General features: G+C 52.3%; 1 protein-coding gene across 5 annotated transcripts in view; it reads left to right on the forward strand.

Moving 5' to 3' along the window:
* The window catches only part of SEPTIN9 (septin 9), a 105,759-nt gene extending 88,428 nt beyond the window's left edge, over positions 1-17,331 (forward strand). For all 5 annotated transcript variants that reach the window (XM_075044907.1, XM_075044905.1, XM_075044906.1 and 2 more), the window contains 8 exons: positions 626-754; positions 1,173-1,254; positions 2,118-2,255; positions 8,904-9,021; positions 11,512-11,607; positions 12,497-12,593; positions 14,127-14,178; positions 15,070-17,331. In XM_075044907.1, coding sequence (XP_074901008.1) covers positions 626-754; positions 1,173-1,254; positions 2,118-2,255; positions 8,904-9,021; positions 11,512-11,607; positions 12,497-12,593; positions 14,127-14,178; positions 15,070-15,205 — 848 coding nt within the window. In that variant the 3' untranslated portion in view covers positions 15,206-17,331. The remainder of the gene's footprint in view (positions 1-625; positions 755-1,172; positions 1,255-2,117; positions 2,256-8,903; positions 9,022-11,511; positions 11,608-12,496; positions 12,594-14,126; positions 14,179-15,069) is intronic.
* The last annotated feature ends 9,150 nt before the right edge of the window (positions 17,332-26,481 follow it).

Raw genomic sequence — 26,481 nt, forward strand, 5'->3', positions numbered from 1 at the left:
TCAGAGGAGTTCCTGGCTGAGACCTGCTTAAAGGGAGCAGTGCAGCCAGCTGGTCCAATTGCAAAAGCCAGTCCAGCAGGGAAGCAGCAGTGGATGCTGCAGGGCTGAGGTTTGGAATATTGTTGCTGCTGTTAATGCTGTCCAACTAAGGGCTTGCCAAGCTGCTCCTAAGTCTTCCCTGTGGAGCTGGACAGGGGAGGCTGCAGGAGGGTAAAGGCACAGATGTGTCAGGATGCTCCTTCCTGGGGTTCCCTGGTCCCCGTGCCCTTCTTCAGGGCTGCTGAGTATCACCACAGCCCTTAACACATCCCTGACAGTGTCTGCCTGTCCTTGGGATTGCTGTGATTTCAGCTGGATGCAAGGAACCAGTTCTTGACCTGCTCACTCCCAGCAAACCTTTGGCTTTGGAGCCAGGGAAGGTGCTTGCTGCCCACAGCATCCTCCTTCCTGGGATGGACTCAAGCTTCTTGAGTTGGGGAGGCTGGAGAGAAACAGCTGCCCCTCTTACCTCCCTCCCACCGATCCGGTGCAGGCTGAGTCTGTCAGCATCCCCATCCCGTGGCCCCTGAAAAAATAGTCCAGAAACAAGTGAGTGCCGACTGTGGTTTATCCTGCTCTTTTCCAGGTCAGAGCGGCTTGGGGAAATCCACGTTAATCAACACCCTCTTCAAATCCAAAATCAGCCGGAAATCTGTACAGCCGACTTCTGAAGAGCGGATCCCCAAGACCATTGAAATCAAATCCATCACTCACGGTGAGGTTCTGCAGATCCCACCTGGTGCTTTGGCTTTTGGTCCTGCTCTGCCTGGTGTCTCTGGGGGCTCGCGGGGGTTGTGGACCTCCACTAAACCTCCACTCTCATCTCTCTGAAGGGGCTTTTACCATCCAGAGATGCTTTCAGGGCTGAAAAAATATCTATTTTTAATTTATCCACCAGAATTGACTTAATTGTGGTGGAAGGGAACAAGTGAGGTGGCCACAGGGGGTGGCATTTCAGGGCAGATGTGGTGCTGCATCCCTTTGGAGGGCTGATTTGTGCCTGTTAGAAGCTGTGAAGGTGCATTTCTCCCCTGGGAGAAAGCTCCAACCCTCCAGCTGATTTTGGGAGGGTGGGCTTGGCCAGAGTGCTCATCGACGCTTGCCTCACGTACCGGCTTTCCTCTCCATTTCAGAGATAGAAGAGAAGGGGGTTCGCATGAAGCTGACGGTCATTGACACCCCGGGCTTTGGAGACCACATCAACAACGAGAACTGGTGAGCTGGCTGCGCTGATGTGGGGACCGGTGCAGAGGGAAGGCGGCTGAGCCCCGGAGCATCCTGACCTGGAGCTGGTGCTGAGGGCCATAGCCTGGTCCTGTGCCACCCATGCTCCGTGGGGAGCAGGGGAGAGGGTTGTTGTGGGCGGCAGCGCGGTACCATGCTCCCTGGGGTTGATCCTGGACCCTGTGAGAGCCCACAAACATCCTGCTGTTCCGGGCATGAGACAACCTTTGTTTGCGGCTGGGAGCAGCTGTGTGCCAGCGTGGCCAGTCCCCGGACCTTGCTCATGTGGCTCTGAAGGCTGAACTCTGCCAGGAGCCCCTGGGACAGCGGCTGGCTGTGCAGCATGGCCCCCCTGGGCTGGGACAAGGCTGGCCTGGCTGGCCGATGGCAGGTGCCTTCTCCTCACCATGAGCTGGGCTGCGCTTGTGCGGTTTGTTGCTGCTCTTGCTCCTGTGCCATGACACCGTGCAAGGAGCCAAAGGATGCTCCCAGCCCTGCCCTGCTCAGCAGCTGGGTCTGGGAGGAGAGAAGGAAGGAATTTTTAGGCACTTGCTTGTCTAAACCAGCCAGTAAATCCCCTCCTCCTGCAGTGCGTGGAGTTGCCAAGCGGTGAAGGCGGGAGGTTTGTGATTTCCCTGCCGCCTGCAGTTGCTGTATGAATGGGAGCTTACAGGAACTAAAACGTTCCCCGTGTGAGTGTGTTTTGTTTCGTTTGTTTTCTGGGATTCTGTAAGATGCTGAGTGTCCCTGGCTCGGCAGGCTCTGCTTCACACGGCCAGGCCAGGCAGGAGGTTCAGGGTGGTCCAGATCCCTCACCCAAACCCATCGTCCCATGTTCCTCTCTCTCTCTGCAGCTGGCAGCCCATCATGAAGTTCATCAATGACCAGTACGAGAAGTACCTGCAGGAGGAAATCAACATTAACCGGAAGAAGCGGATCCCCGACACGCGGGTGCACTGCTGTATATACTTCATCCCAGCCACTGGCCACTCGTACGTACCCTGCCGTCCTCGCTCAGACCCTCGGGGCTTCCCTCTCCTGCATTCGGTCTCGGGCAGCTCAGCCGTCAGGGTTGTCCTTGGGATCCCCCCGTGTTTCCTGGGGACTTGAGGAGCTTGAGGACAGCATGAAGCTGTCCTTCCTAGGGCTGCAGCATCTGGACCCTTCTCAATAACACAGCAGAGCTGCTGTACCCCAGAGAAACATGGCATTTCCTCTTCCGAGGGGCCACCAAAGCCTCCCTGAGCTCCAGTAAGCTGCATGCTTTGCTTTGGTCGCGTTGCTTGTGCTTGACTGAGGATGGACATCAGTTGCTGAGCTCCCACATTGGACAGAAAGGCTGCCTTTGCAAACAGAACATTAATTTTTTTCTCTGTGCCCCTGCCTTTGTAAGGGGAGAAGCCGGTTTTTCTCGTGCTACTGAGGGAGCGAACACCCTCACCCTGTAAGGATATTTTCTAGGTTGTTTGACTAGTCTGCAAGTGGGATGCAGTTTATTCAGCACGGAGCTCTCCTGGCTCTGGCACTTCTCAAGCAACAGCATCAAAGGCCCAGACCTCACTCTATTTTTTTTCTTTTTTTTTTTTTTTTTCCTAGGCATACAGCCTGGAGTGAAAATCTGGGGCGCTTAAAGTTTCTTGAAAAATGTGACTTAAAGTATCACAACATAAAACGAGACCTAAGTTTCCTTTTGATTTTTGTCAATTCCTTCCACTCCTGGCTCTGTCTGCGTGGGGATTTTTTTGGGTCTGTTTTCAAAAAGTAAACTTAAGCCGCCAGCACTGTATTAATGTCAGCCTTTTCCTTTTCCCCATGTAGAGATTTATTCCAATAGAAAAGACTTTGTTTTGCTTCTGTCAGTGGGTAGACCAAAAATGCATCCTTCACTGGAATAAAATGACTGCATGGACCAGTTATGCTCTTCTTGTGTAACCGGCTGTCAATTGGGAGCAGAGGGGCCAAAGAAACGTTTCTGGTTTAATACGATAAAGCAGAAAATGTTTCAAAGGGAGACGACATTTTTAGGCCAGTCTAGCATGTTGGTCCTGCTTATCTCTGCCCCGATCTGCAGACCCTGCCTCGGCAGGTCGGAGTGTTACAGCATTAGCTACGCTCAAGCTTTTTCTCATTGCTTTGGGTGTTTAACTCTTAAAAGCGTGTCCGATGCTTAGACCCTGCAGATACCTGACCTGCACAGAGATTGCAGATTTTGGGTGGTGGCAGCTGCCCTTCCTGGGCTGCGCAGGCAGTGGTGGGGAGCCCCATCCCCGTGTCCCCCAGCGGAGCCTCTCCAGCCGTGCGCTCTGGTTTCTCTCACCCGCCGGCTAACAGCAATTGTGTGGATATTCAGCTGCTTTTTTTCTTTCTCTCCAACGAACATGTGTTTCCAATATCCGAGCAAGCCCGGCGGTTGGAGGCCGTTGCTGAGCCCTGCGCTGATCCTCCTTCCCCGTAGCCTGATAGCCCGGCTGGGGCCAGCGCTTGCTCCCCGGCCGTGGCTCTGGGGCTGCTCTTTCCTGCCCTGGTGTCAGAGCTGGCCTCTGGCTTGCGTGTCCCCTCCTGTCGCAGGACGGAGATAAGCTGAGGAATGAGCGAAGGGGGACAGACCCTACCGGGAGGGAGAAGCTGGTGGGAAATTTTACTTATCTGAGAGCTTGAGCAGGCAGTGGGTTTCCTTTCTGCTCCCTTGTCAAGCCCAAGTTACGTTTCTCATCATCACGGACAAGCTTTCCCCAGTGCTGCCCATGGTCCGTGGACACAAATGCATGGTGTGGCCACCTCTCCTGCTGGGTGGAGCTGCTGGTAGCAGAGGATCCATTTTGGAGGACAAGGGTGCGGGAGGCCATGGCATGGCATGGTTGCACAAGGTTGAGTGCAGGTTTGTGCCCCCGCTGAAGCAGGCAGTCTGTGGTCCCTTGCAGAAGGGTATGGGAAGGGCATCAAGGTTCTTGCGGCAGTGCCTCTGGCTTCTCTGGGATGCAGCGGGGAGCACGGCTGGCAAGGGCAGTGGCTTGTAGAGCTGCAAGGACCTGCACTAGGGACATGTGCACCCAGCTGTGGAGGACCCCACCATGCCCACGTGGCACCATCGGCGTGCTCCCCGTGCCGCTTGCCATCCCGGGATCCTTGGTGCCATGTGTCCTGGGATAGTTCTTGCACGGGACTTGTTTGTGTTGCCTTCAGGGAGCTGCTGCCTTCACCATGTGATGCAGCCAAAGCAGCAGTGACTTGTGTCCGTCTGTCCCTCCCTGCTTACGTGGATGGGCACGGCACAGGACTCGGCATCCCTTCCCTGGCACGTGGACGCTGCAGGCAGCCGGGGCTAAGCTTGCCAGGTCATTGGGCGAGAGCTTGCTTTTTTCTTAAATAAAAAGTGGGGGGGGGGGGGGGGAAGCAAAGTTAACCAGGTGCACAGATTCAGAGGCTGGAGTGGAGGATTGCTTGGCTCTGTTTCAGTCTGGCCCTCCCATCTGTGCAGCTCAAGGGTTAATCAGCAGAGAAGTTTCCGCTGCTGTCTCCCTTTGCAGGGAGTTCAGGGCAGGCTTTGCAACCCATCTAGTTCGCACACACCCTGTCCTTCTTGTAACACTCCCGTAAAACCATGTTTGTGAAGGCTAAGTAACGTGCTGGCAGGGGCTTTTGGCTGCAGCCGCACAAGCCACCCAATAAATATCTCAGCTGTGACCCCTGTGAAGCACCGCTCGGCTCTGAAACGGGACTGTGAAACACCGCCCTGGCCTTGGCAGCCCCTTTTCTGCCGTTACCAGAGCTGTCGGCTGACAGGCTGCCACCCACTGCCGCTTTCCCCTCTAGCTGCCCCTCTCGGGTGCCTACCAGGTCCCTCAAGCAGGCTGACAGGTCCTGGTGATGGGGCTGGGCGGCTGACGGGTGTTCGCTGGTGTTTGCTTAACGCACAGCTCAAATTCTTGCTGCTAGTTTGATCTGGGGCACAACCAAAAGGAAATAACTTTGCAGTTCACCATGAATTTTGATTCCTGTAATGGCATTTCAAGGGAACCAGCAGAAATGAGCCTCTGCTTAGATCCTGTCCATGCATGGTGGCTGCGGGCAATGCAGAAATAACGCATGCCCAGCCACGATAACACGTGCCCAGCCACCATAACGTGTACCCTGCCATGATAATGTGTACCCAGCTGCACTGCTTTCCCCAGCCCCATAGCAAGAGGGGATGGAGAAGTAACCAGCACCATCCAGGGTGGGCTGGAGCCCCTCCTGCAGCTCCTGCGCCAGCCCATCCACTCCCTTTGGAGCTTCTCCATCCCCTCCCAGCAAAGCTCAAAGTGTGTATGTGTCTAGTTGCAAGTTAATAATATTGGGGACCATTTGGAGAAGGGGAAGAAAACAGATGCTCTTTCTTCTTGAGCTCTACCCTCTCTTTCGTGATCTGCTTGGAGCAGATTGCGTGCACCTGAAATGAAATAACTGGCTTTCTCTTGCTGTTTTGCATATTTGTATATATAAGGGTTTCACTGCTAATCCTCACTAGGTGCTGGCATCGATGTTTTGTGCAGGTCAACCAAGTTCAGATACACGGCAGAGGCCAGCGCTGCTGTGCCTGTGGCTTGTCATGGGATGGTGGTGGTTAAACACCAAAACTGGTCCCAGCAGATACCAGCAGAAATCCCTGCTGTCCTGGGCTGTGCCTCGCAGCAGAAGTTTAAGAGGAATTAGGTCTGGGCTTGCCCCATCGTGACCTTGGCCGCGTCTGCCTGGGTCTGTACAGGGCTATTGGTGTAAACCAAGCTCTGTGCGCTCGTGATCGCCTTAAGCCATTTGTTCTTCTTTGGTGTCTTCACATGAACGTGATCTCTAGTGACAGGTCTTGTTCTTAGTGAAAAGAATCACTTTCTTTTAAGTACTTAAGTTTTTTGGGGGCTACCCAGCAGGAATTGGTAGAATATCTAGAAACTTGCAAAATACCCTAAATACATACAATTTGCTCTTCTGGGGAGTCTGTTGGTTCCCTTCTTGGTCTCCAGGTTGGTGCAGAGAGGGACCCATGGGAGGTGGCCTCCGTGGATGAGGCACTTGCAGAAGCCCATCAGAGCAGAAAGTCTTGTCAAAGGTGCCTTGGGCTCTTCTGGCTTTGGGTGCAGACCAGTGTGGGACACGGTCACTGCGCCTGCATGGATGCTGGTGGACACAGGCAGGGGTGTGGGCTGGTTCTGGCTCTGCCTCCTGCTCTCAGGCTCACTGCTGGCATCCTCTGAATATCAGTGAGGGCTCAGTAACAGGGCTGTTATGTGTCAGTCGAGCTAAAATTCAAATGTCTGACTGATTGTGAATTCATCTGCATCGGCTACATATGCATCCTGGTCTTCATTCTAAAAGAAAAGCTGATGAAAGAGGCAGGAACACAGTCTCAGTAGGGAAGAGGCTTTTAGAGGGGAAAAATTGTTTGAAAAATAGCAAAGAGAGAGGAGGGGAAAGAAGTCTGCTGGGAAAGGAGCATAACTGCATTACTTCCTTGGAGGTCTGGGAAACACATTATGCAGAACTCCAAACAATGTTTGCCAGCAGCAAGTCTGCTTAGATGTGTCCGTGGGGGTTTCCTTGTGTTTTTTTCTTTTCTTTTTTTTAATAGCCAAACTCTTTCTTTCCTGGGGCCCAGGGTGATCTGTGACTCCTGAGTTTGTGTTAGGAACTCGTTTGTCCGCATGCTAACGACGTGCTCTGGGCGATGCGTGCCGTTAGTGTGCAAGGAGAAGGTCCACCCGGCACGGTCCAGCCCGATCCCTGGGAGAGGAGTGGGTTTGACCAGGGAAGGGCTCAGCTGGGTCACCAGTGCTGGCTGCGCCGGAGCAGCCTCGAGCTGCCGGTTTTGGATCAGATGGAGTTGAGCAGGTCTCTTCAGGGCTGGATGTCCCTCTCTTGGTGCTGGAGCCAGGCAGGGGTGGCCTCGCAGGACAGGGATGCTGCTTGGTGACTGCCGAGGAGCAGGATCAGCCCCTTCCCCTTTGCACTTGTGTGACTCTTGCTGGGTTTGCAGGAACTATGCTGGGTCTGCAGGGGTCTCCGAGCCCTTCATAGGGCCCAAGAAGATCATGGTGGGCTTTGGCTTGAGCTGCTGGCAGTAGGTGCTCTCTTGGCCATGTTCTCCCTGAGTGCTCTGCTCTGCTCCATGTTCCCCAACGCAGGGCTCCTGCTGGGTGCCTGCTTGCACCTGGGCATTTTAAGTCACCATCCCATTTATTTTGGTTTCTTCCCTGTTGCCATGGGCCTCTGGTTTGTGGCACAGGGCTGGACTGCCCTTGGGGAGGTCTCGTTCTTGGCCCCAGGTCTACCACTGAAGCCTACGGCTCCTCCAAAAGTTGACTTCACCTCTCTCTGCCCCAGTTTCATCAAAGATGAGTTGGGTCGTGTCCTGCCGGCACATGCCATGACCGGGGGTCATGAGGTTGTATGAGCAGCAGAGTTGTCCCTTTGCTTCTGGGGCTCTGGCAATGACCCTCCTGCCCCTTCCCTGTGTGCTTTCAGCAAGGGCTCGTTTCAAACAGGCTCCTTAATGCATGAGCACCCCAAAGGTGTTCCTGTACCCTGGTTTCCACTGGGACCTCCAGGTTTCCTTTTTCAAGGCAACATCTGCTCAACTGTCCTGCATGGGTGTGTGTCCCCATCACCTCCAGAGCCACCAAGGGGCACCTGCAGCAATTGGAGGTGTCCGAAGGAGGGCTTTCCTCTAGCTGGCTTGGGAACTCCCAGCAGTAAAAACACCTTCAGGGAGGAGCGAGGAGCCAGGGAGGGTCACGGCCAGGCACCATCATCACTGTCTGCAGCTGGACTGCAGCCCTTGGACGTGGAACAGCGTGGCACCGGAGGTCGCATCCGTGCTGTCAGCAGGAGCTTTAGCAGGGAGAGATTTCCCAAGGGGCAGATCATTGGGGTTATGCAATCTCTGCAACTTTCCTCTGCTGAGACTTTCATCGTAGAGACTTTCTGACCTTTTTTGCCCTCTGGAACAAGCAGCATCTCTTCTGTGCCGTGTGAGCCCCTGGAGAATTAGCGGAGCCTTTTTTAATCCCAACCGACGGATGCGAGATGCAGTCCTGGCTCGTGCACAACAGCGGGCTGGTGCTCAGCGCAGGAGGGAGTGGGAGCCAGAATAGTCACCTGTGGCCGTTTCCATGTCATGCTGTCCCTGGATGGTGGGTGACAGTGGGTGACAGCTTGCACAGGGTTGGAGGAGTCTTTGCTCCATGGTCTCTCCCCAGTTTGATTGGTACATCATGGGCAGGCTGGCCCCACAGCCAGCATCGCCCATGCTCTCATCCTGGCTTCACCAAGGATGCGCGTAGCTTTGGGCAAGTTCCCGCAGTCCTCTGTGGCCAAGCATCCACGCAGAGATAAAAGCCCTGTCTCACTTCACGGGGCTTTGTGAGGATCTGTGGGCGATAGCAGGGTGCTTTGAAAGGGAAACGTTTTAAGTGTTTGTCTGCAAACCACCTCTGAGATGGACGCATGCTGTTGTGCTTTTAAGAAAATGTCTTTGTCCTATCTGAAAGGAAGCGATTCCCCCTCTGTGCCTAGTCTTCAAATGCCCCCTCTCTGCCGGGGGGGTTGCAGCAGACCCCACCTCACTATCAGTGCACGAATCCCCTTTTTTCTGCTGTATTTTGCAGGCTCCGGCCGCTAGATATCGAATTCATGAAACGCCTGAGCAAAGTGGTCAACATCGTCCCCGTGATTGCAAAAGCCGACACATTAACGCTGGAGGAGAGGGACTACTTCAAACAAAGGGTAAGGGGCTGGCGGCTCTTATCTGGGCTCCCATCTCTTGTCTCCCATCCCCTCCTGCCCCTTTCCCCCTCCCCAGCTCCCCCTGCCTTCCCCCGGCCGGGCTGGGAAGGCGAGCTCCTGGCCAGGAGCCCAGCGCATTCCTCCGGCTGCAGCTCTGAGCGATCCCACGTGGCCGGAGGAAAGGCCTGCGCTCCAAGCAGTTCCTTGTGTTTCTCTTGGATCTTTGTCAGTGCGGGATAAGTTTTGAGCTGTAAGTCTCGGGGCCTGTTTCTCCTGCCTCCTTTGTTGTTGCTATTTTCAGGCTGGTTTCTGTTATTTTGGGAGGTAGACGGTGCTGCACGTAGAGGCTGGAAACCCATCCTGGGCAGCACCATGCACTGATACAGGAACCAGGCAGAAAAAATGTGGGGGTTTGCTGAGCTCAGCTGGGCAAGATTTATGGGGGAAGCAAGGCATGAAATTCCCTTTGATCACCTTCGTCGGGAGCTGGCAGTGGGGAGCTGAGGAGGGGCTGTCTGAATCCACAGCAAGGCATGGGCTTTCCTCCATGCACGCCTGGTGCTGCCGAGAGGTGAACGTGCCCCGCTTTGGGGTTCAGTAAGGGGCTATAAATCCGTTTGTGTAGCTGATGGATGTGGCTGCAGGCATGATGGCCTCAGCATTCCCTGTGGAAGTAAGCAAGCCACCAAGCTCGTTGGTCTGTGAGTCTGAATTGCAGGGAAGTGAAGCAAAGGGAAAGGGGGTCTCGCCAAAAGGGCAGGTTTAGGGGCCACCTCCACTGGTTATGGAGAAGACGGCACATTAGCCAGGGGTTGTTCGATGCCTCCGTGCAGAAGAGGATGAGCCACCCCTTCCTGCACCAGTGTCTTCGCAGTTCTTGATGAGCAGGATCCAGCACTGGAATATCCAGTCTGATTTTGGGGGCTGAATCCAAACTCTGCAAGCAGTTCTCTTAGCAGTGAGCTAGAGGATGGCAGGAAATGGAGTCAAGAGGTAATCCAGGCTGGGCTTGATCGGTATGTCAGCCTGTTTACATGGAGATCTGCGAGGAGCTGGTGTGGGAGGATGGGGAGGTGAGTCCACGGTGCCACATCTGCTTTCTGCAGTGGCTTTTGCAGACTGCTGGCTCTGTTCAGAGGTTATGAGTGCACGTATCCGGGTGTCTGCGGGTGGCTGGTTGGCTCTAAATGACGTAAAATGTCACCTGGGCACTCTCGGCCGCTGATACCATCCTTGTATAATGAAAGACCATGGGGAGACCGCCTGGCTCACCTACCCACTGTGCACTGGCTTGACACAGGATGAGCTTGCCCTATCTCTAATTACATTCCTGATTGTAACCAGACCCCCAGAATCCTTCCAGATGGAGGGAGAACACATAGCCATGTGGCATGTATTCAGTGCCCCTTCTGCAAGGGGTCGCCCTCCTTACACTCATGGCTCCAGATCTGCTGGTGCAAACGAGAGGACAGGTAATCAGTCCAGGTCGGCACGGGCTGGGACCTTTTCCCTGTGCTCCGGCGTGCCTGTGTGCATGCTTCCAAAAAGCAGAGCCCCGTCTGCATCTAGGTGTGTAGCTGGTTCCGAGAGGCTATAGGTTTTTGGGTGTGGATCAAGGTGGGCAGGTGATGGTGAAGCACCAGCCTGGCTGCAGGCTACCTAGGTTAATGCCAGCACTGCACTGAGTTAGGGGAACAGTCTCCAATGCCTTACGGAGTTGGCTTTGTTGGGTTGTTCCCCTAAAAATAGTGAGTGGGTTTGGCTGGGGGGTGGGAGGCGGGCTGGGGGGGGTTTCTTTGGGCTGGATCCGCTTCCTTTGCCAGCCTGCAATGTAGGGCCGACAGGGAGTTTATTGCCATAGGAAGTGATGGGAGCGGGTGCGCAGGCTAGGTTTGGGTTTGCAGCTTTGTTGGAGAAGGCTGATCTTTCATGCTCCCCTGAGCTGAGCCTCCACCCAGGAATCAGATTTCAGCATCTCTTCCCCTTGCACAGAGGCAATATCCTTAGAGGCTGTTCTTCCAAGCTGTCTGTTTCCCTGTCCCCTCGGATCAGGCGCTGCCGTGACTCCTTTTCCAAGGAGCATAAGCAGACAACAGAACACAACTTCTTAACTTTGGATTACGTGCCTGGCAGCTACATTCCGCTTTGCTTGGTGCAGCTTGCATTGTCTTATTGTCTTTTTCAATCCCAAAGCAACGCCCAGCTCATATAACTTCATCTCTCTCAGCCTGATGTGTGTCTTGGCACCAGGTTCTTCCAGAGATTGCAGAGCAAGTGCTTGGTAGGTGTGTAGCATTTAAACACAGGTATCTCTCCCCAGGGTGGGCAGTGTTTAGGATGGAGAGGGAAGATGTTGCTGCTGGGCATTGCTGTGACCTGTGGGCATTGCTCACAAGAGTCTCTTGGGTTGGCTGGGAGCTGCCGCCATGGTGGGAGTGCAGCTTCTCTTCCCTTGTCTCCTTCACGTGTTCCTCTGCTCTTCCCCCCTAGATAATGGCTGATCTCCTTGCCAATGGGATTGATGTGTATCCTCAGAAGGAGTTTGATGAAGACTCTGAAGATCGGCTAGTGAATGAGAAATTCAGGGTTAGTGCATGGTGTTGTGGGTTGGATGTGTTTGGATGGGTCCTGCAGCTCCAGGTGCTGGTAATGTCCTGGCACTCTTGCAAAGTGCCTCTATTTTCTTTCCAAAGCTGCTGTGCCCCTGTCCAGAGGGTCTGCCCAGGACCTGGGTCCTGGGGTCTGCCCAGGACCAAGGATCCTGCCAGAGCTCAGAGCAGAGACAGAAAGAGGAAAGTACCTGGGGAAGGTGTCCTCTCCCATCCATGTTGCTGCTCTTTACCCCAGCCCAGTTCCTCAAAGGCACCCTCAGCAACCAGCGGGCAGGGAGGTCCCATGGCCCCTTGCCCTGCCCCAGGCACAGGGAATACTGGTGTCTGCCCATCCCTGGCTAGGGCAGCAGCCTTCCCGGCATCGGGAGGCAATTTGCCTGTAGGCTGCTCTGTTTTCATGGCTGTCAATTCCTTGCTATAGGAAGTAGCTAACAGTTTTTTGGCTCAAAAGAGTGGATTGGACAAATTCAAGGAAGAAAAATGTCTTTCAGGGACTCTAAGTACAAAGACACCACCTTGGATCAGGAAATGACCGAGCCACAGTTGCCAGATGCTGGGGAAGCATCATGGTACCTTTGCCCTGGCTGTATGCTGGACCCTGCCAATGGGGTGATGGGCTAGACTGGTTTTGGGCTGGTTTTAGACTGGTTTTGGACTGGGTGCATGTGTGACATACGCTGTTGCCCAGGTCCTGGGCTGCCTGCGGTCCCTGGCAGGCAATGCTGCTCAGGAGCATCAGGGACAGACCAGCTGATCCCATGAAACTCTCCTGAAAGCAGCTTGGTGTAGGACTTTGCTCGCTGGCTTGGTTTCCTGACCCGTTTTCAGGAGAAAAACGTAGCCTTGTTTTTCTCTTTCCTCAGGAAATGATCCCGTTTGCAGTGGTGGGCAGTGACCAGGAGTACCAGGTTAATGGAAGAAGAATCCTTGGAAGGAAGACCAAGTGGGGCACCATTGAAGGTACCTTGTCCTTGTTTCCCTACCTCCTGAGCCCATCTCCCTGCCCTGACAGAAGTTGAGGAGGTCCAAAACCAGCAGTAGAAGTCGAGGTGTATATAGTGCTTCCCTGCCCCTCCAAAGAAAATCACTTCCCCGGTGTTTGAGGACTGGAAACACCTTGGCCAATGCTCCTGCGCCAAGTTCCTGGGCCTTTGTGCAGCTCGGGGAGCTGCTGAGTACCAAAGGGGACACTTCTGGGTGTCTTGTGGCCTGGCTTCTGCTTTTCACACAGTTAAATGTCTGATGGCTGGATTTAAGGGCACACAGGTGATATCTCTGTATCTCAAGCCCAGATTAGAGCCTTCCCCTGGCATCTGTACCCTCCACCATGCATTTGGTTGGTGCCCTTGTGGGACCTCTTCCCTCTTCCGTTTTCATCCCATAGGCATCTTCCTTTTTTCTCCCCCATTTTAAGTCATGGTCTAAAGGCTAGATGAAAGCTCCTTGCTCCAGCCCATCTACATGTTTCCCTGTCCCTGGTTTCTGGCAGCCAACTGGCACATCTCCAGTGCCACCCCTCTTATCTTCCCCCCCTTCGTTTCATAGGTTTCTCTCATTTATGAGTTTTTGATAGGAATCCTGTGTTGAGGGATGGTTTAACAAAGATGCCAGGAAAATCTGTATTTTAAAGCTCTGCTGCCCTCTTGTGCTCTGTCCCTGGAAGCTCTGAGTTTAGTGGGATTCATTAAACCACTCGCAGTCTGCATGTGGCATCTGCCTTCAGCACAGGGAGATTCCAGGACCCAGCCATGGCCACGGGCAGCTTTTGCACAACAGTGTTATTTGTTGTCTTGCCATTCCTGCATGATGTACAAGCCTGTTTGGGTAAAAAAAAAAATTAAAAAAGGGACTTGAACCTCTCAATTCAAATGCCTGGTAAACTGCGAGCTGTCAGACTAATTGTGGTAGAGCAACACCCCTTGATTTTTCCCTCTTGCAAACACTCTTGCTTTCTCCAAGCCCTGTTCAGACAGCAGCAGCCTTTGTCAGCAAGAGATTGCGTCCTTCCACAGCACCGGCAGCCCGGGCAGCGCAGTCACTGACGTGCTGGGGATGCCGCGGGATGCTCGTGGCAAACACTTCAGATGAAACACTTCAATGGAGACATGCCTGGCGCTCGCTGCTAAGCTTGCCCTGTCCCTTTCCCTGCCTTGTTTGGGGCCCGCTTAAGCTTGTGTTTGTCCAAAGGGGGCTTTGCGCTGGAAGATGCTGCTGAGAGCTCCCTTGCTTGGTGGGACATGGTTGGAAGGGATTGGGAATGCTCAGTCAGACCTCACCAGCCAGCGGGTCATGGTGAGCTGGGGCAGGTACCTGGGTACCAACCTTACAGCAGCAAAGAGGACTCTCAAGTCCTGCACCATATAGCCCCTGGGGTAAGTCCCCGTCTCGGCCCTCCGCACACTAGTGAAGCCCCACAGGGTCCTCCTTACCCCGCGTGGTCGCCATACTGATGCCGTGGGTGCACGCTGATGGGTTTCTCTCTCTTTCTACCAGTGGAGAACACGACACACTGTGAGTTCGCCTACCTGCGGGACCTCCTCATCAGGTTGGTAGGACTGTGCCCTGTCCCTGTAGCCTTTGGTCACCAGGTGGCATCCAAAGAAAGGGGAGAGCCTGACCCAGCTTGATGCAGCCACTGCTTCGCTCTGCTCCTCCCTCCCTCCATCCCCTCCCAGCCTGCTGCAATGATGCAGCCCCTCACCGATGGGTGACCCCACTCGATGGGACGTGACTTCAGGGGGCTTTTCTCAGCTATGGTGCTGAGTTGAGGGAGGAGAGGAGCAGTGGATGGGTCAGGACAGACTCCCAAGACTGCTGGCAGCGTGCAGTGTGGCTCCAGCTCACCTGCAAGCAGCTGGGAAGCCTTTTGGCTTTAGTGATCCCTCACTAGCCCTGGGTCCTACCCCCAGCCCGAAGACATCACCCTCCTGTGTCCCAGGATCGTGCCATTGTGGGGTCTGGGCAATCACCGGTCCCTCTTGAAAGAGGTATCCCTGCTGCAGGGGAATGGGAGGCTGAGCCCCTTTGGCTTGCCAGAGGGGGCATTGGGCTCCTCCTAAATTTGGCTGCAAGATAAACTCTGCACCCTTGTGAGCTGTTGCTGGCAGAGAGTTGTGTGGGGCTACAAACCTGATCCCAGGGACTTGCAGGACTGGGGTCTTCCCGCGTAGGTGTTGTACAGCCAGGGCTCCTGCGTACCCAAGCACAGGCTGTTGGTACCAGTGAAGGCTTCTGGTCCTGACTGCCCATAATTGCCTTTACTTCCCTCCTGTGCCCTAAAGCTATTGTTAAGCAGTAAAGCAGGAGGGGAAATTTGGGCTGGAGGGAGTGTATGAAAACAGAGGTTGGGGGGGTGCAAGGGTTGGGGTGGCAGAGGCTGGGCTGGCCGAACCTGCGCCCAGTGAGGTGCGATTGCCCCCGTCTCCCTTTCCTGCAGGACACACATGCAGAACATAAAGGATATTACCAGCAACATCCACTTCGAAGCCTACAGGGTCAAGAGGCTGAATGAGGGCCAGAGCTCGCTCTCCAACGGCGTGACCGACAAAGAGCTGGTGGCTAACGAAATGTAACCGTCTCGCTCTGTAGCCAGGACCTTGCTCGCTCACGCTCGCTATTTCTCCCCTCTTCCCCCTTTATTTTTATATAAATCCTCTGCCACTGTCCCTCTTCCCCCACCCCCCCCAAACCCCCCGCCAATGTTAACTGACCAAATAACCAGATGCCGTCTCTGTCGTGCGGAGTGGGGCGACCGCTCATCCCCCCCCGCTTTGTGGCATGAGTTTTCTTCTCAGCCCCTGGTCCAGCACCCCTGGGCTGGGGACCCGTCCCCCCACTGAGGTCAGGCTCTTGCTGGTCCCCACTGTTGGCCTGACAGCCGAGCTCGGGGGAGCAGATCCACGAGGCCGGTGGGGTTGGGGTGTCTGGGGTGCCTCCAAGAGCCCTGCCTGCCTCTCTGTGCAGAGGCTCTTCTCCGTCCGTTGAAGGCAAGGGTTCCTCCAGGTGAACGTAGCCTTCGGAAGAAAGGTACGGTGGTATGAAGAGAGCAAGACAGTGCCATCCTTGTCTCCTGCCGCCTCCTCTGAGCCCTCTGCAGCCCTCTGGGACCCGCCAGCCCACAACCCAACCCCTCTACCCTTCCTACATGCAATAAACTGGGAGTGTTTAGGTGTCGCCTCGCCTGTCACCGACCCCCGGCCAGGCAGAGTGACCTGCTTTGGGAGAAGTGCCTTTTCAGACTGTTACCTTGCAATAGTGGGGGAGAGAGGAGGGAGGGCTTGCCTTGTCTGTCTTTGCAGCCTGCAAAAGGCCTGCGACACTTTGTAGAGACTCCTTTTCCCTCTCCCTTGGACCACAGATGTGGCTGATGTCCTGGGAACACTTGTATATTTATTTTTCATTCAGTTGGGTGGGTTTTTTCCACTGAAGGCTTGGAGTATGTTTGTCCAAAGGGGGCTGAGAGTGGAACGTCTCTGCAAAGCGGTGGGAGGAGGCAGAGGGTTGTCCTGTCTGACCCTTGTGATTCTCGGGCTTTTCCCTACGTCAGAGGAGGCTGTTGGGTATTTTTTTAATTATTTTTTTTTATCTTTTGGATCCCCTGTGTGACGTGTGTCCATGTAACACGCTCCTCTGTTTTGCTAGCCCTTGTGCAAGGGGACTGTGCATGAGCAGACTGAGCCCTGCAGCTGTGTGGAAGGCTGGAGTGGTGTTTGTGGGTGCTGTGCCCCATGGCCCCCCCCTGCTCTGCCCCCCCACCGCACCTCCTCCTTCAATGAATCTCCAGTAAATAATACCTCGCAAGAGGGTCAGTTAAATAACGCCGTGACACAGGAGCGGGTGGTCCCGGAGCGGAGCTCTGCAGTCCTGCCCCCCCACCCCAGCTCCGCTTGCCTTCCTGTTGTCCGCTCTGTCTGTCTCTGTATCCTCTCTAAGGGATAAACGTTTCTGCAAATCACCCTTTTGGGGGGGGACGAGGGGACGACACATACTAAAATGGCAGCGTGTCCCATCTTCTAGCACTGGAAGGCACCTGCAGAGCCCACCCAATTGTCTCCACGGGGGGCAGAGCCACCTTCTTCAGCACAGGTGACCAGGAGGAAGGAGGAGGTCGCTCTCAGCTTCGTGGGGATGCCCAGATGACGTTGCTCAGTGGAGGGTTTGCAGGGGCTCCCCACACATGTCCCCCCCCCGTAGCCAAAGGGGTACGTGCGAGGAGGTGCATCGCAAGGAGAATCTGCTCTCCCCCCTTAACTCATGTTCCCTCCCCCGCAACAGCACAACAGAGCTGTTGGGGAAGAACATCTATCTACTTGCTGACTTGCTATATTTTAGCAAAAACAAAACCAAAAAAAGTGTATTAACTGAAAAAAATATATATATTTCAAGTGTTAAAAAACTATGAATGGGGAGAAAAATCTCTTATGTGAGGCACTTCTGCAAATGTCATCTTAAACTTTTTTTTTTCCTCTAGTTGATATCTCAAGCTGGGCCAAGCAAGACACGCCGCTTTCTCCTTTGTAACCTGATTATTTTTTTTGGAAGAAAAAAAAATAATACAATAAAAAAAAAACTTCATCCAGATCTATTAAAATGGCCTTTTGGGGGTTATAAGCATTATGACAAATTTAGTCCATTTTTGTATAAATAATAGTGTTTAATATGTATTTCCCAAAATAAATGTTTCGAATGCAAATAGAAGGAGGCTTGTTTGGAAATGTCTGTTCCCAGCCACGGTGTGATTGTTACTGCACGGACCCCGTGGGGCTGTGGGTGATGGGAGAGTCCAGCTCCAGAGCTGCTGTGCTCCGTTCATTTTGGGGTGAATGTTTTATTTATTCCTAACCCTCTTAACTCTTCCTACTTCAGATATCTGCCCCAGGTACTCTACAAAATGCTGGAGCTGCTGGTGCTGAGCACCCTGGGGACCAAGGCAGCACAGCCTCTGTGTCCTTGCAAAGCCTGAGGGAGGCAGGTGGGTCCCCTCCCTCTGCTTTCATAGTGAAGCCGTTTCAGCTGCAGTTGCTGGTATTTTTATTAAGGGGGTCACACCTAAGTCAAGACCAGACAGCAGCTTGCATGTGACACAAATGTGGCTTTGGCTTCACAGGCAGATGGTCTTCAAAACCTTTTGTGACCGCAGGATGCCCTTGGGATGCCCTTGGAAGTTGGCTTCACTTTGACAACTCACCCTTCCTAAAAACCACATTTCTCCCTGGTGTTGCAGACAAGACACGGTCCAGTCTGGTGTTTTAATATGTATCTTACACCTCTATTGTATTTTTTCTCCCCGAGTCAGTTGAACTCAAAAGCCATCTGGGCAACCAGCTCTAGGTGACCCTGCTTGAGCAGGGGGTTGGACCGAATGACCTCCAAAGGTCCCTTCCAACCTCAACCCCTCTGGGATGCTGTGGTTCTGGAACTGTATGAAAACAAAACCAACAGGACAGAAGTCAGGTTGGGTTGGGTTGGGTTCCTATGGGTGTGTAGATTACAGGACAGGCTTATGTACATTTCCTGCTTTTCTGGGTTTCAGACCATTGTATCAGCTCATCTTGTATGGCATCCAGTGAGGTGTGCAGTAAAGTTTGTTGATGGGCCTCCCTTTGCCCCAGTGCTAAACCCATCCCTAGCAATACCCCCCCCCCCTTTTTTTTTTGTGCTATACCGCAGTGTCGTGCTTGCTTTAGCTCAGACACTCCTCACCCCCATAGCTCTTCTCTACCAAATGAGTCCATTGGGGAGAAGCAGCGAGATCAAGGTGTTCTCACTATTGTAACTGGAGCAAGACCCAGAGCAAAAGCTCTTAGGGGGGGAAAAAATCAACATGTAGTTGTAGTAATTACAAACATGGACCATGGTCTTTGCTTCTGGACAAATCTGCAGCAGCTTTTCCCCATATGATGTTTTTTCTTGTGCTGGTTTCTGGCTTTTTTGAAGCTTTCCTTAATGCCGGCATCTGCCGTGCCCGTGGAGGGAGATGGGGCAGACGATGCTCCGGGACTCTCCAGGCAGATGCTCTCCTGGTGACAGATTGAGAAACCACTTGTGGTTGGGGTGAAGGGAAGGTGGGCAAAATTCCCGAGCTCAGCAATAAGAGCAGCTTTTGTTTAGGCCAGAGGAGGAGCTCGGCAGGTCGGAGGTCTGTTCATGGGAATGGCGCAGGGAATGGCTTCCAGATGTTAGGAAGCCCTGGAGAGGTGGGGTTAGCGAAGGGAGAGCAGCAACGCCAGATGTGCTGATGGAACAGGGGGTTGTGTTGTGCTATGGGAAAAATCCCAGCTGGGGAAAGGGTTTGCCATTGTAAAATCCACCCCCTTCCCTCCCCAGAGCCTTGGTGTAGGGCAGGAGTGACCTGGGAGGAGGGTGGATGGGGAGGGTTTGGGCAGAGGAAGCAGGCAAGGGGCTGCTTCCCTTGCCCATGCCCTCCTGAGCTCTCTCGTAGGGAAATTAGCCTAACGATGCTGTAGCTGACAGAAAGGGCCTTGCACTAATGGCTTATTGAGTGGCCTCACTTTAACAAATGAGGGAAATGAAGATGAGTGAGAGTTTAATTACTGATCAGAGCAGGGCTTTCTGCAGCGAGGACTGGTGCTTGCTCCCCTTCGCCTGGCTGCGGGAGGGAGAGGAGGAACCCCCAGCACAGCCGGGCTCTTGGGGTGCCTGGCAGCGTTGGAGGAGATGGCTGCTCAGCTGGGCTGGGTGGAGGTGGGTCCCAGTTCCACCTGACCAGCCCGACCCAGAGAGCATCATCATCATCCGGAGAGGATGACTATAAATAATAAGAATAAAAGGGAGTATAAATAATTAAAGCAGCTCATAGTGAGTAGTTCCTGAAACGTCTGCCTGATTTAAAAACTAATTACTTGGAGGGTAATCACCACCAGAAGCGCATATATTTACCCACAATGCTGCTCTTCCCTCCTCTTCCTTTCGCTCACCCTCTCCTGATTGCTATCCCAGGCATCGGTGCCCAGACTTATCACTCATCCACAGCGCACAATAAACTGTGTTGTACTCGTCCATCTCCCTGATTAATAATGTCATTGGAGACCTGTTCAGGGAGGAATAAATCCTCTCCGGGTAGGAGGCCAGGTGCCAGCAAGAGGGGAAGCTGCGGCTGCATGGTACCCACAGAGCCCGAGCCCTCGGAGCTGGAAGCCTGCTCTGCCCCAAAGGGCCACCTCCTGCTCCAGGGATGGTCCCTTTGGCTGAGCCTGCGCTACCCAAAAAGCAGGGTACCACCGAGTCACCGTGAGCCCAGGGTACCCGAGGGGGACGTGTCATCACCTGCTCAATATGAGCTGCTGTTAAGAGACTTTTCTGGATCATTACTCTTACACACCAGCCCATACTGCGCATCAAAACCTGAATTTGGTGATGTGGGACCTGTCCTCATGGGAAACATCTCCTTTTGATGTGCAAGCTGGGCTGCGGCAGGCATAGGCAGAGCTGGTGATCTCGAGCTTTAATTACTGTGAAGCTGCTGCACTGCAGTTGAAAGCCTCAGTTTTTTTGATCATCTTCACCACGGCTCCAGCAGAAAGGAGGATTTGTCCCTCTGTCTCCACTCCTGTGCCACCCCCTCGCGCTACCTCCATCGCACAGGGTGCTGGTCCCAGCCTGCCTGCTCCTTCTCAAAACCACAGCAAAAACTTTACTTCTATGCCCACAGCAAGTCGAAGTTTGTAACTCTTTGCTACAGTTTAGTTTGTATTTATCTGGCTGAGCTTGTGTCTAGTCCTATACAAATTAATAAATAATTCTCACCATCAGCCTGATTTAGGAGCAGTATTGCACTGCGTTGCTTCATTTAGGAAAAGAGAATAATTTATTCCTAACTTATGGGATTCAGGAGACTTCCACCCGCAGCCCACGATATTTTCTCATTAACATTACCCAGCTAAGCTAAAAACTGCAATTTCATAAGTCACGCTTCCTTCAAAGGCACATTACCAGCTTCCCAGGGACTCCAAAAGTTTACTGAAGCTTAAAGACATACCTCATAGCATGCAGTAATGTACCAAAGTCCCTCTTCTTATTACTCCTGAAACCGTCTTTTCTGCAAGTTTCCCTCCCCTGAACCATTCCCATCATGAATAACCCTGCAAGGATGGCACCACGTGCCCAGCCCTGCCTGGGGGCTGGCGGTGATGAGCCTGGGCATCCCGACCGAGCCCTTACAAACAGCAGCACGACACGTTGGTCATTACACCCAACCCTGCGCTAACAAACTGATACGCCAAGCCAGAGCCGCTTAGTGGAGTTCCCAGCACCAAATTTTGTTGTAGACGTGTGTGTACAATGCAATGGAGGTTTAAGCGAGTGATACCAGGCAAAAGAAGACTAGCATTAAGTCAGTCTTTATCAAGAAGGTAAAAAGAAGAAAATATTTAGCTGGAAAACAGAAGAAAGGCAATTGTTGTGTGAAGGAGTTTGTAGCTTTGCCCCCCATGCCCCTCAGGGCTCAGCCTGGACTGCTGCGTGCCTGTTTCTTGGCGAGCTGGGGAAATTGCCCCACATCTCCTGTGCAGCTGGTCCTGTGCTGGCAAGTGCCCTGGCTGTGCCTCCTGCAAGAAGGAGATGGAGGTCACAAAGAATTATTACAGGTCTGATGGGGCGGACCCCCCGTTCCCAAGGTAAGAGGCCCCCGGCATGCCGTCCCCAGCAGCCCACGGTAAGAAGCCGGTGCTCGGTGTCCACCTCGCTTTCCTGCAACGGCTCCAGGAGAGCGGATGTAGGTTTTCTGCAGGCTGCCCTGCAGAAACCTCCCTACTCCTGTGGGTTCTTTGCCACTGGGATCCCGTGGGCTCAGCTGGGCTGCGGGATGGCAGACCAGCCTTTTGGGGGGGCTTTCACAGCATCGACAGCAGGTGGGAATCACTGACCTGCCTTAGGGCTGAGCGATAGCAGTAAGACCCAATTTCAGAAGAAGTCAGGCCATAGGAAGACTGATACCTTTTCTCCTTTATCCTCCCCTCTGGGGCTTTGCTGAAAACCACATAAGCCAAAAGGTTTCTTTTTTGTAGTTTTTTTTTAGTGCTGAGGTCTACCCACAGTGAGAGCATGGGGTGGAGGGGCTGGGATACAGGGAGATGGATGACTGTGTGTGAGCTTTTGTCACAAAGAATCATCAAGACCCAGGGCTTAGTTATTTTAATCTGTACACCATTTTTAAAGGTGGCTTGTTGGCTTTTTTTTTTTTGTTAAGTCACAGCTGAAAGCACTTGCTAGCAAAGTTTACAGACCCCGTATTTTAAAAGTAAAAATTATAGCCTTTTAAGAACCATGCCCTGAAGTAGTTTTGCAGAGGGCAATGACAGGGAAGCAGAAAGAGCCTTAGTCCCCTTCTGTACATCCACACCGTCTTATACTGCATTAGCCCTAGGCTTAAACTGGGCGGGGGGAGCAGAGGAGCGCTTGGTGAGTGCTGCCGCCAGCGATCCCCCTTCTCTGCCCTTCCCCTCTTCTGCAACCAGCCTCAGAAGAAAGCCAAGATTAAAATCATATTCCTAAAGCAAAATTACACATTGGAGACTCCACAGCCCTCCCGGGAGGATCAGGGCATTCCTCTATAAATATCTGTCTCGATATGTTTAATTTGCAGATGAAATTAAGCCTGGGAAGAAAAGGAAGGCTGTCTTTTCATGTGTGGGCTGTCCAGCTTTGCCTTGAATATCAAAGTGAGCCGAGTTACAAAGCACCGACTCTCTGGGATTATCTAAGAAACCTTGTAGGTCCCAAGTGACAGCAGTTACGGGATCAAAAGGTGTGGTACTTATGCAGAAAGCCAGAAAAAGCCAGCATGGTTCTTAGATCAGCCCCAAGGAGCCAAATCTCAGGTCAGTTTGCAGAGTTCAGAGATTTCCAAGGAAACAAGGAGGTGGGTGAGGAACCAGGAGAGGCTGGGCGTTCACATGGCCTTTGGATTAAATATTAACTTGCTGCAGTGGGTTATGAGGATAAATACTTTCATTAATCATGTATGTGCTCATTATTATGGTGAGAATAGACCATTCAAGCTTCATCTGCACGAGCATTTCAACGCCACCCTCCCATTTTCTCCTCATAGCTTTCTGTAAACCATCATCTTTCATGCTTTTTCTCTTTGGAAAACTTTTTTCCATGACCAGTTTTATTGGTTTTGACATTTAATTGGTTAGGCTTTGAAAGCATCAGCTGAAAAGATTTAGCATAAGGATGAATGGGCAGGAGAAAATGCACCTCTAGCCAGTTAAAACAAGGAAAGTGGAGCGGTGTGATATTTCTGGGACAGCCCATGGAAATGGGAGCCTGATCTGAGGTGGGAAAACAGCTCTCGCCAAAGGGATCTGCTGCTGTGTACCAGTGACAACTTATGCACACATTCAGTGTGGTGTGACAGCACAGCCCCGGAGCACTGGGGGTATTTTGAATGGGATTTTCTTGCAAAGTACTTAGCTAGGCAGAACTGTGGGCCCAATTTTTCTGTACAAATGAGAAACAGCACAGGATAGTGCAATAGGCCTGCATCATTATTACTGCCTGTTGACATTTTTCATATTAAAAATACTTAGCTGAAAAAGGTCTTTTTCATCATCCATTTCATTAAAAATTGGAATTTTTCCTTCGTTTCCCCAATTTTATTGAACTTTTCAATCATCATAACTTTCTTCAGCTTTACTTCCCTTCTGTTTTTAGCTGCTCCTTGCAATTATTTGGTGCTTTCCTTTTTATTCCAGTAATTTTTTTTAAAGACTTGAATAGAAAGAAGAGGGGAGATAGATTAACATTTATACTAGAACAGAAAGTGGATGTATGACCGAGAGTCTAAAACCCTATCATTAGCAATATTTAATAAGGAACAAAATTATTGCACAAGCTGAGATGTCTGCAAATGACTTCTGAAACTCTCCAAAATGGAAGGGAGCTTATCTAGTGGAGGAGAAAGCCGACTGATGGATTAAGATACAAAGCATTTGCAAAGAGGTTGAAGGAGCACCTCTAATGACCTTCTGTCCCACTATGAAGATTCATGGATGTTGAGCATAGCTGCCCCTGAAGCACCCATCTCTGGGTGAAGGTAAGACCAGGGCTGGCACCTTGGAGGTCCCTTCTGCTCCCCAAAAGAAACCCTTCTCCTGCTGGCACCTGCCGTGTCCCTCCGTGCTCCTTCCCCTGGGCTGGCTGCAGTGACTTGTCTCCACCGGCGTGTGCAGAAGGAGGTGCTGAACCCATTTTCAGTCCTATGAAGGAAGAGAGTGGGAATAGATGCTTGATGTTTCCTTTTCTGAGCACTTCTGCAGTCTGGCATGGAGGAGGAGTGGGCAGATTTGAGGTTGTGCTGGCAGCCGTAGCTGGGACACTTCCCACTGGTTTGGAGGCTCTGGTCTTGCCACCTAACCCTACCTCAATCTGGCATCTTTGTTATTATTTTTAGCAGAGCACACCACACTCTTAGTACTTCTTGCTACAGGAGAAAACTGATTTAAACAGGGTCTTTTTGCTATTGTCAGCCAGGCCTGTGTGCTAGATCATAAACGTCAGCTTTGGAGCACATGCAAGGTGGGGAGCAAAGCGAGTGCTGCTGCATTGCCATAAAGCATGCCGGGCTGTGCAAGGTTTGCTGGAGAGACAAAGCACAAAAATAATAGTTGTGCTACGGTAAGGGGCCCAGGGACTATTCCTACAAGCCTCCTGTGCTTGCAGGGCCACTGCGATGCTTCCCTGCTCCCACTGCCAGTACAGGCGGGTTTGGCTGGGCACTGAGGCTACAGCCAGCTAGGTGCTACAGCAAGCGCCAGTACCTGCCTGCATCTTATTGTCATAGTGCAAGGACTGGGGAACTGGAGGTGGCCTGACAAGCAGTTGCACAGTTGTCTGCCCTCCTGGTGCAAAATTAGCTTAATTGAAAAGCAGTAAGTGCTATCAGCTGCTGGTGCAGGTGCTCCACTCCTAAACTCTCCAGAGGGCTTAAAAGCAGCAGCTGTTTGCTATCAGAAGTGGAGGGGCTGAGAGCATGTTGGGTGGGAAGTGTTGCCCTGAGCCAGGACACATGGGGCTGGTCTGACCCAGAGCTACTGAGATGGCTCTGTCCTGCTGGCAACTTCTGCGAGAGCTGGAGCTGTGATGTGTGAAGAAGTAAGTTCAGTGAGTTTTTATTCTGCTTTAAGTATAAATGTAACATTTTGCACTATGAGCCAGCTTTCTCCAAAAGCCCAGGGCTGTGCAGGTACCCTGCTGCATGTGCTTTGCCTTGAGTGGGGATGAAGCGGTTTTTGAGTGTTTGGTTTTGATTATGCAAAGTGGGATATTTAGGGGGAAGGGGAAGTAAGTGTTTGTTTTAAATCTAGTGGAATATTTCTTATCTGTAACCTGAGCTCAGATGAAGGGCTAGCTCCAGAGCAGAAGTAGAGAACAGGGAGATGCAGGGAAGAAAGGGCTTTGAGCACTGGCTGGAAAGACACAGTTTAGACCTCTGCAGTTTTCCAGGGACTGCGGTGTGCCAAAGCTGAGTGCTCTGAGTTTGATACCAATTTACCTTTGCAGGCAGCATGCCGATTCTTGCTGTACTGGTTATAGTTCAGCAGAGACTGGATTAATTGGTGGTTTTCGTTCCTATTAAACCAGGGTGTATGTATATGGTAGGCAGGGTCCTTTAGCATCCAAAGCCTACATAGCTATGCTTTCATTTAAGCACAGTTTATATATACATATTTCATGCAGAATTTTTTTTGCATCAAAATTTCTGTGTAAAACCTGGTGCAGATGGATGGGAGAGTGTGTCTTTAAGCCCCTGCGAGCCATGATCCCTTAAAGTGAGAGTACTTTCTCAGGTACATTGGTGGCAATAGAAGCTGATCCCAAGTCAGGTCTGTGCATGCTCTGAGCCAGCATGGTGTGAGCCCTTCCCTTTTCTTTGGGGCCATGGTCCCCCATTTCTCTGTGTTCTGCATTGTGTGGGTCAAAACTACTTGGTGGCCAGACTTTTTCCTGCTGAGCACAGAGAAGATGGCAACTCAGCTTGCACTATTGATAGGATCCGCAAACCTGCAGAGATGACTGGTTGCCTCAGACACAGGACTGCGCTGGAAAATCCTGTATTACAGTTAAAAGTAACATATCTAAAAGATGTGCTTGGAGGGCTCTTGTTACCTCTGTTTGTGCTGCTGCTGCTCTTACCTGGGACGCATGTGGTTGCTGCTTGGGAACAAAATGGGCAGTTTCTTAATGCTGCTACCCTGCGTCAGCAGGACAGGGTAGGTCATCACCCCTGCTTCAGGGTTACTGCATTTCACATCAGTTATTGGGGTTGGAGCCCATCCATATAGTCATTGCTACGTATGTCTAGGGTCCAACTGCCCGCAATGCGAGTGGTTGCATTTAAAATTAATCAAGCCTGCTAAGCAGAGCCAAGCTGGGACGGGTGAGCACTAGGGCTGATGGGCTGGAGCAGTGACTGGCCACTGCACACCTTGGCGTCCACCACAGCTCTGCATCCTCTTAAAATAAAAATGTGGTTGAGATTAAAACACAAGTCCTGCATTGGTGGTGCTAAACCCCCCACCAGTCTCCGCAGAGAGCTTTGAATACAGGTATGGCAGAGCAGCGATGGTTTCCACATCCCTGGTGCAGGCAGGGAATGAGGTCTCTTTCCTCAGGTGCACGCAGGGGTGGTTGGCCCCAAGCGGCTTTCCTGGAGGATGAACGTACTCCCATCCCTTTGACTTCTTTGCTTGTGAGGAGTGATCAAAGCGCAGCCTTTCAATTTCATAACCCAAGTAATCGCTCAAAAAAGAATCACTCCCTAAATATCGCAGGGATGGTATTTTGAGTCTTGGCCGCTTCACCTGGGAAACGGTCTCTTCTGATT

This window comes from Buteo buteo, chromosome 13, assembly GCF_964188355.1.
Source record: "Buteo buteo chromosome 13, bButBut1.hap1.1, whole genome shotgun sequence".
NCBI classification, from domain to species: domain Eukaryota; kingdom Metazoa; phylum Chordata; class Aves; order Accipitriformes; family Accipitridae; genus Buteo; species Buteo buteo.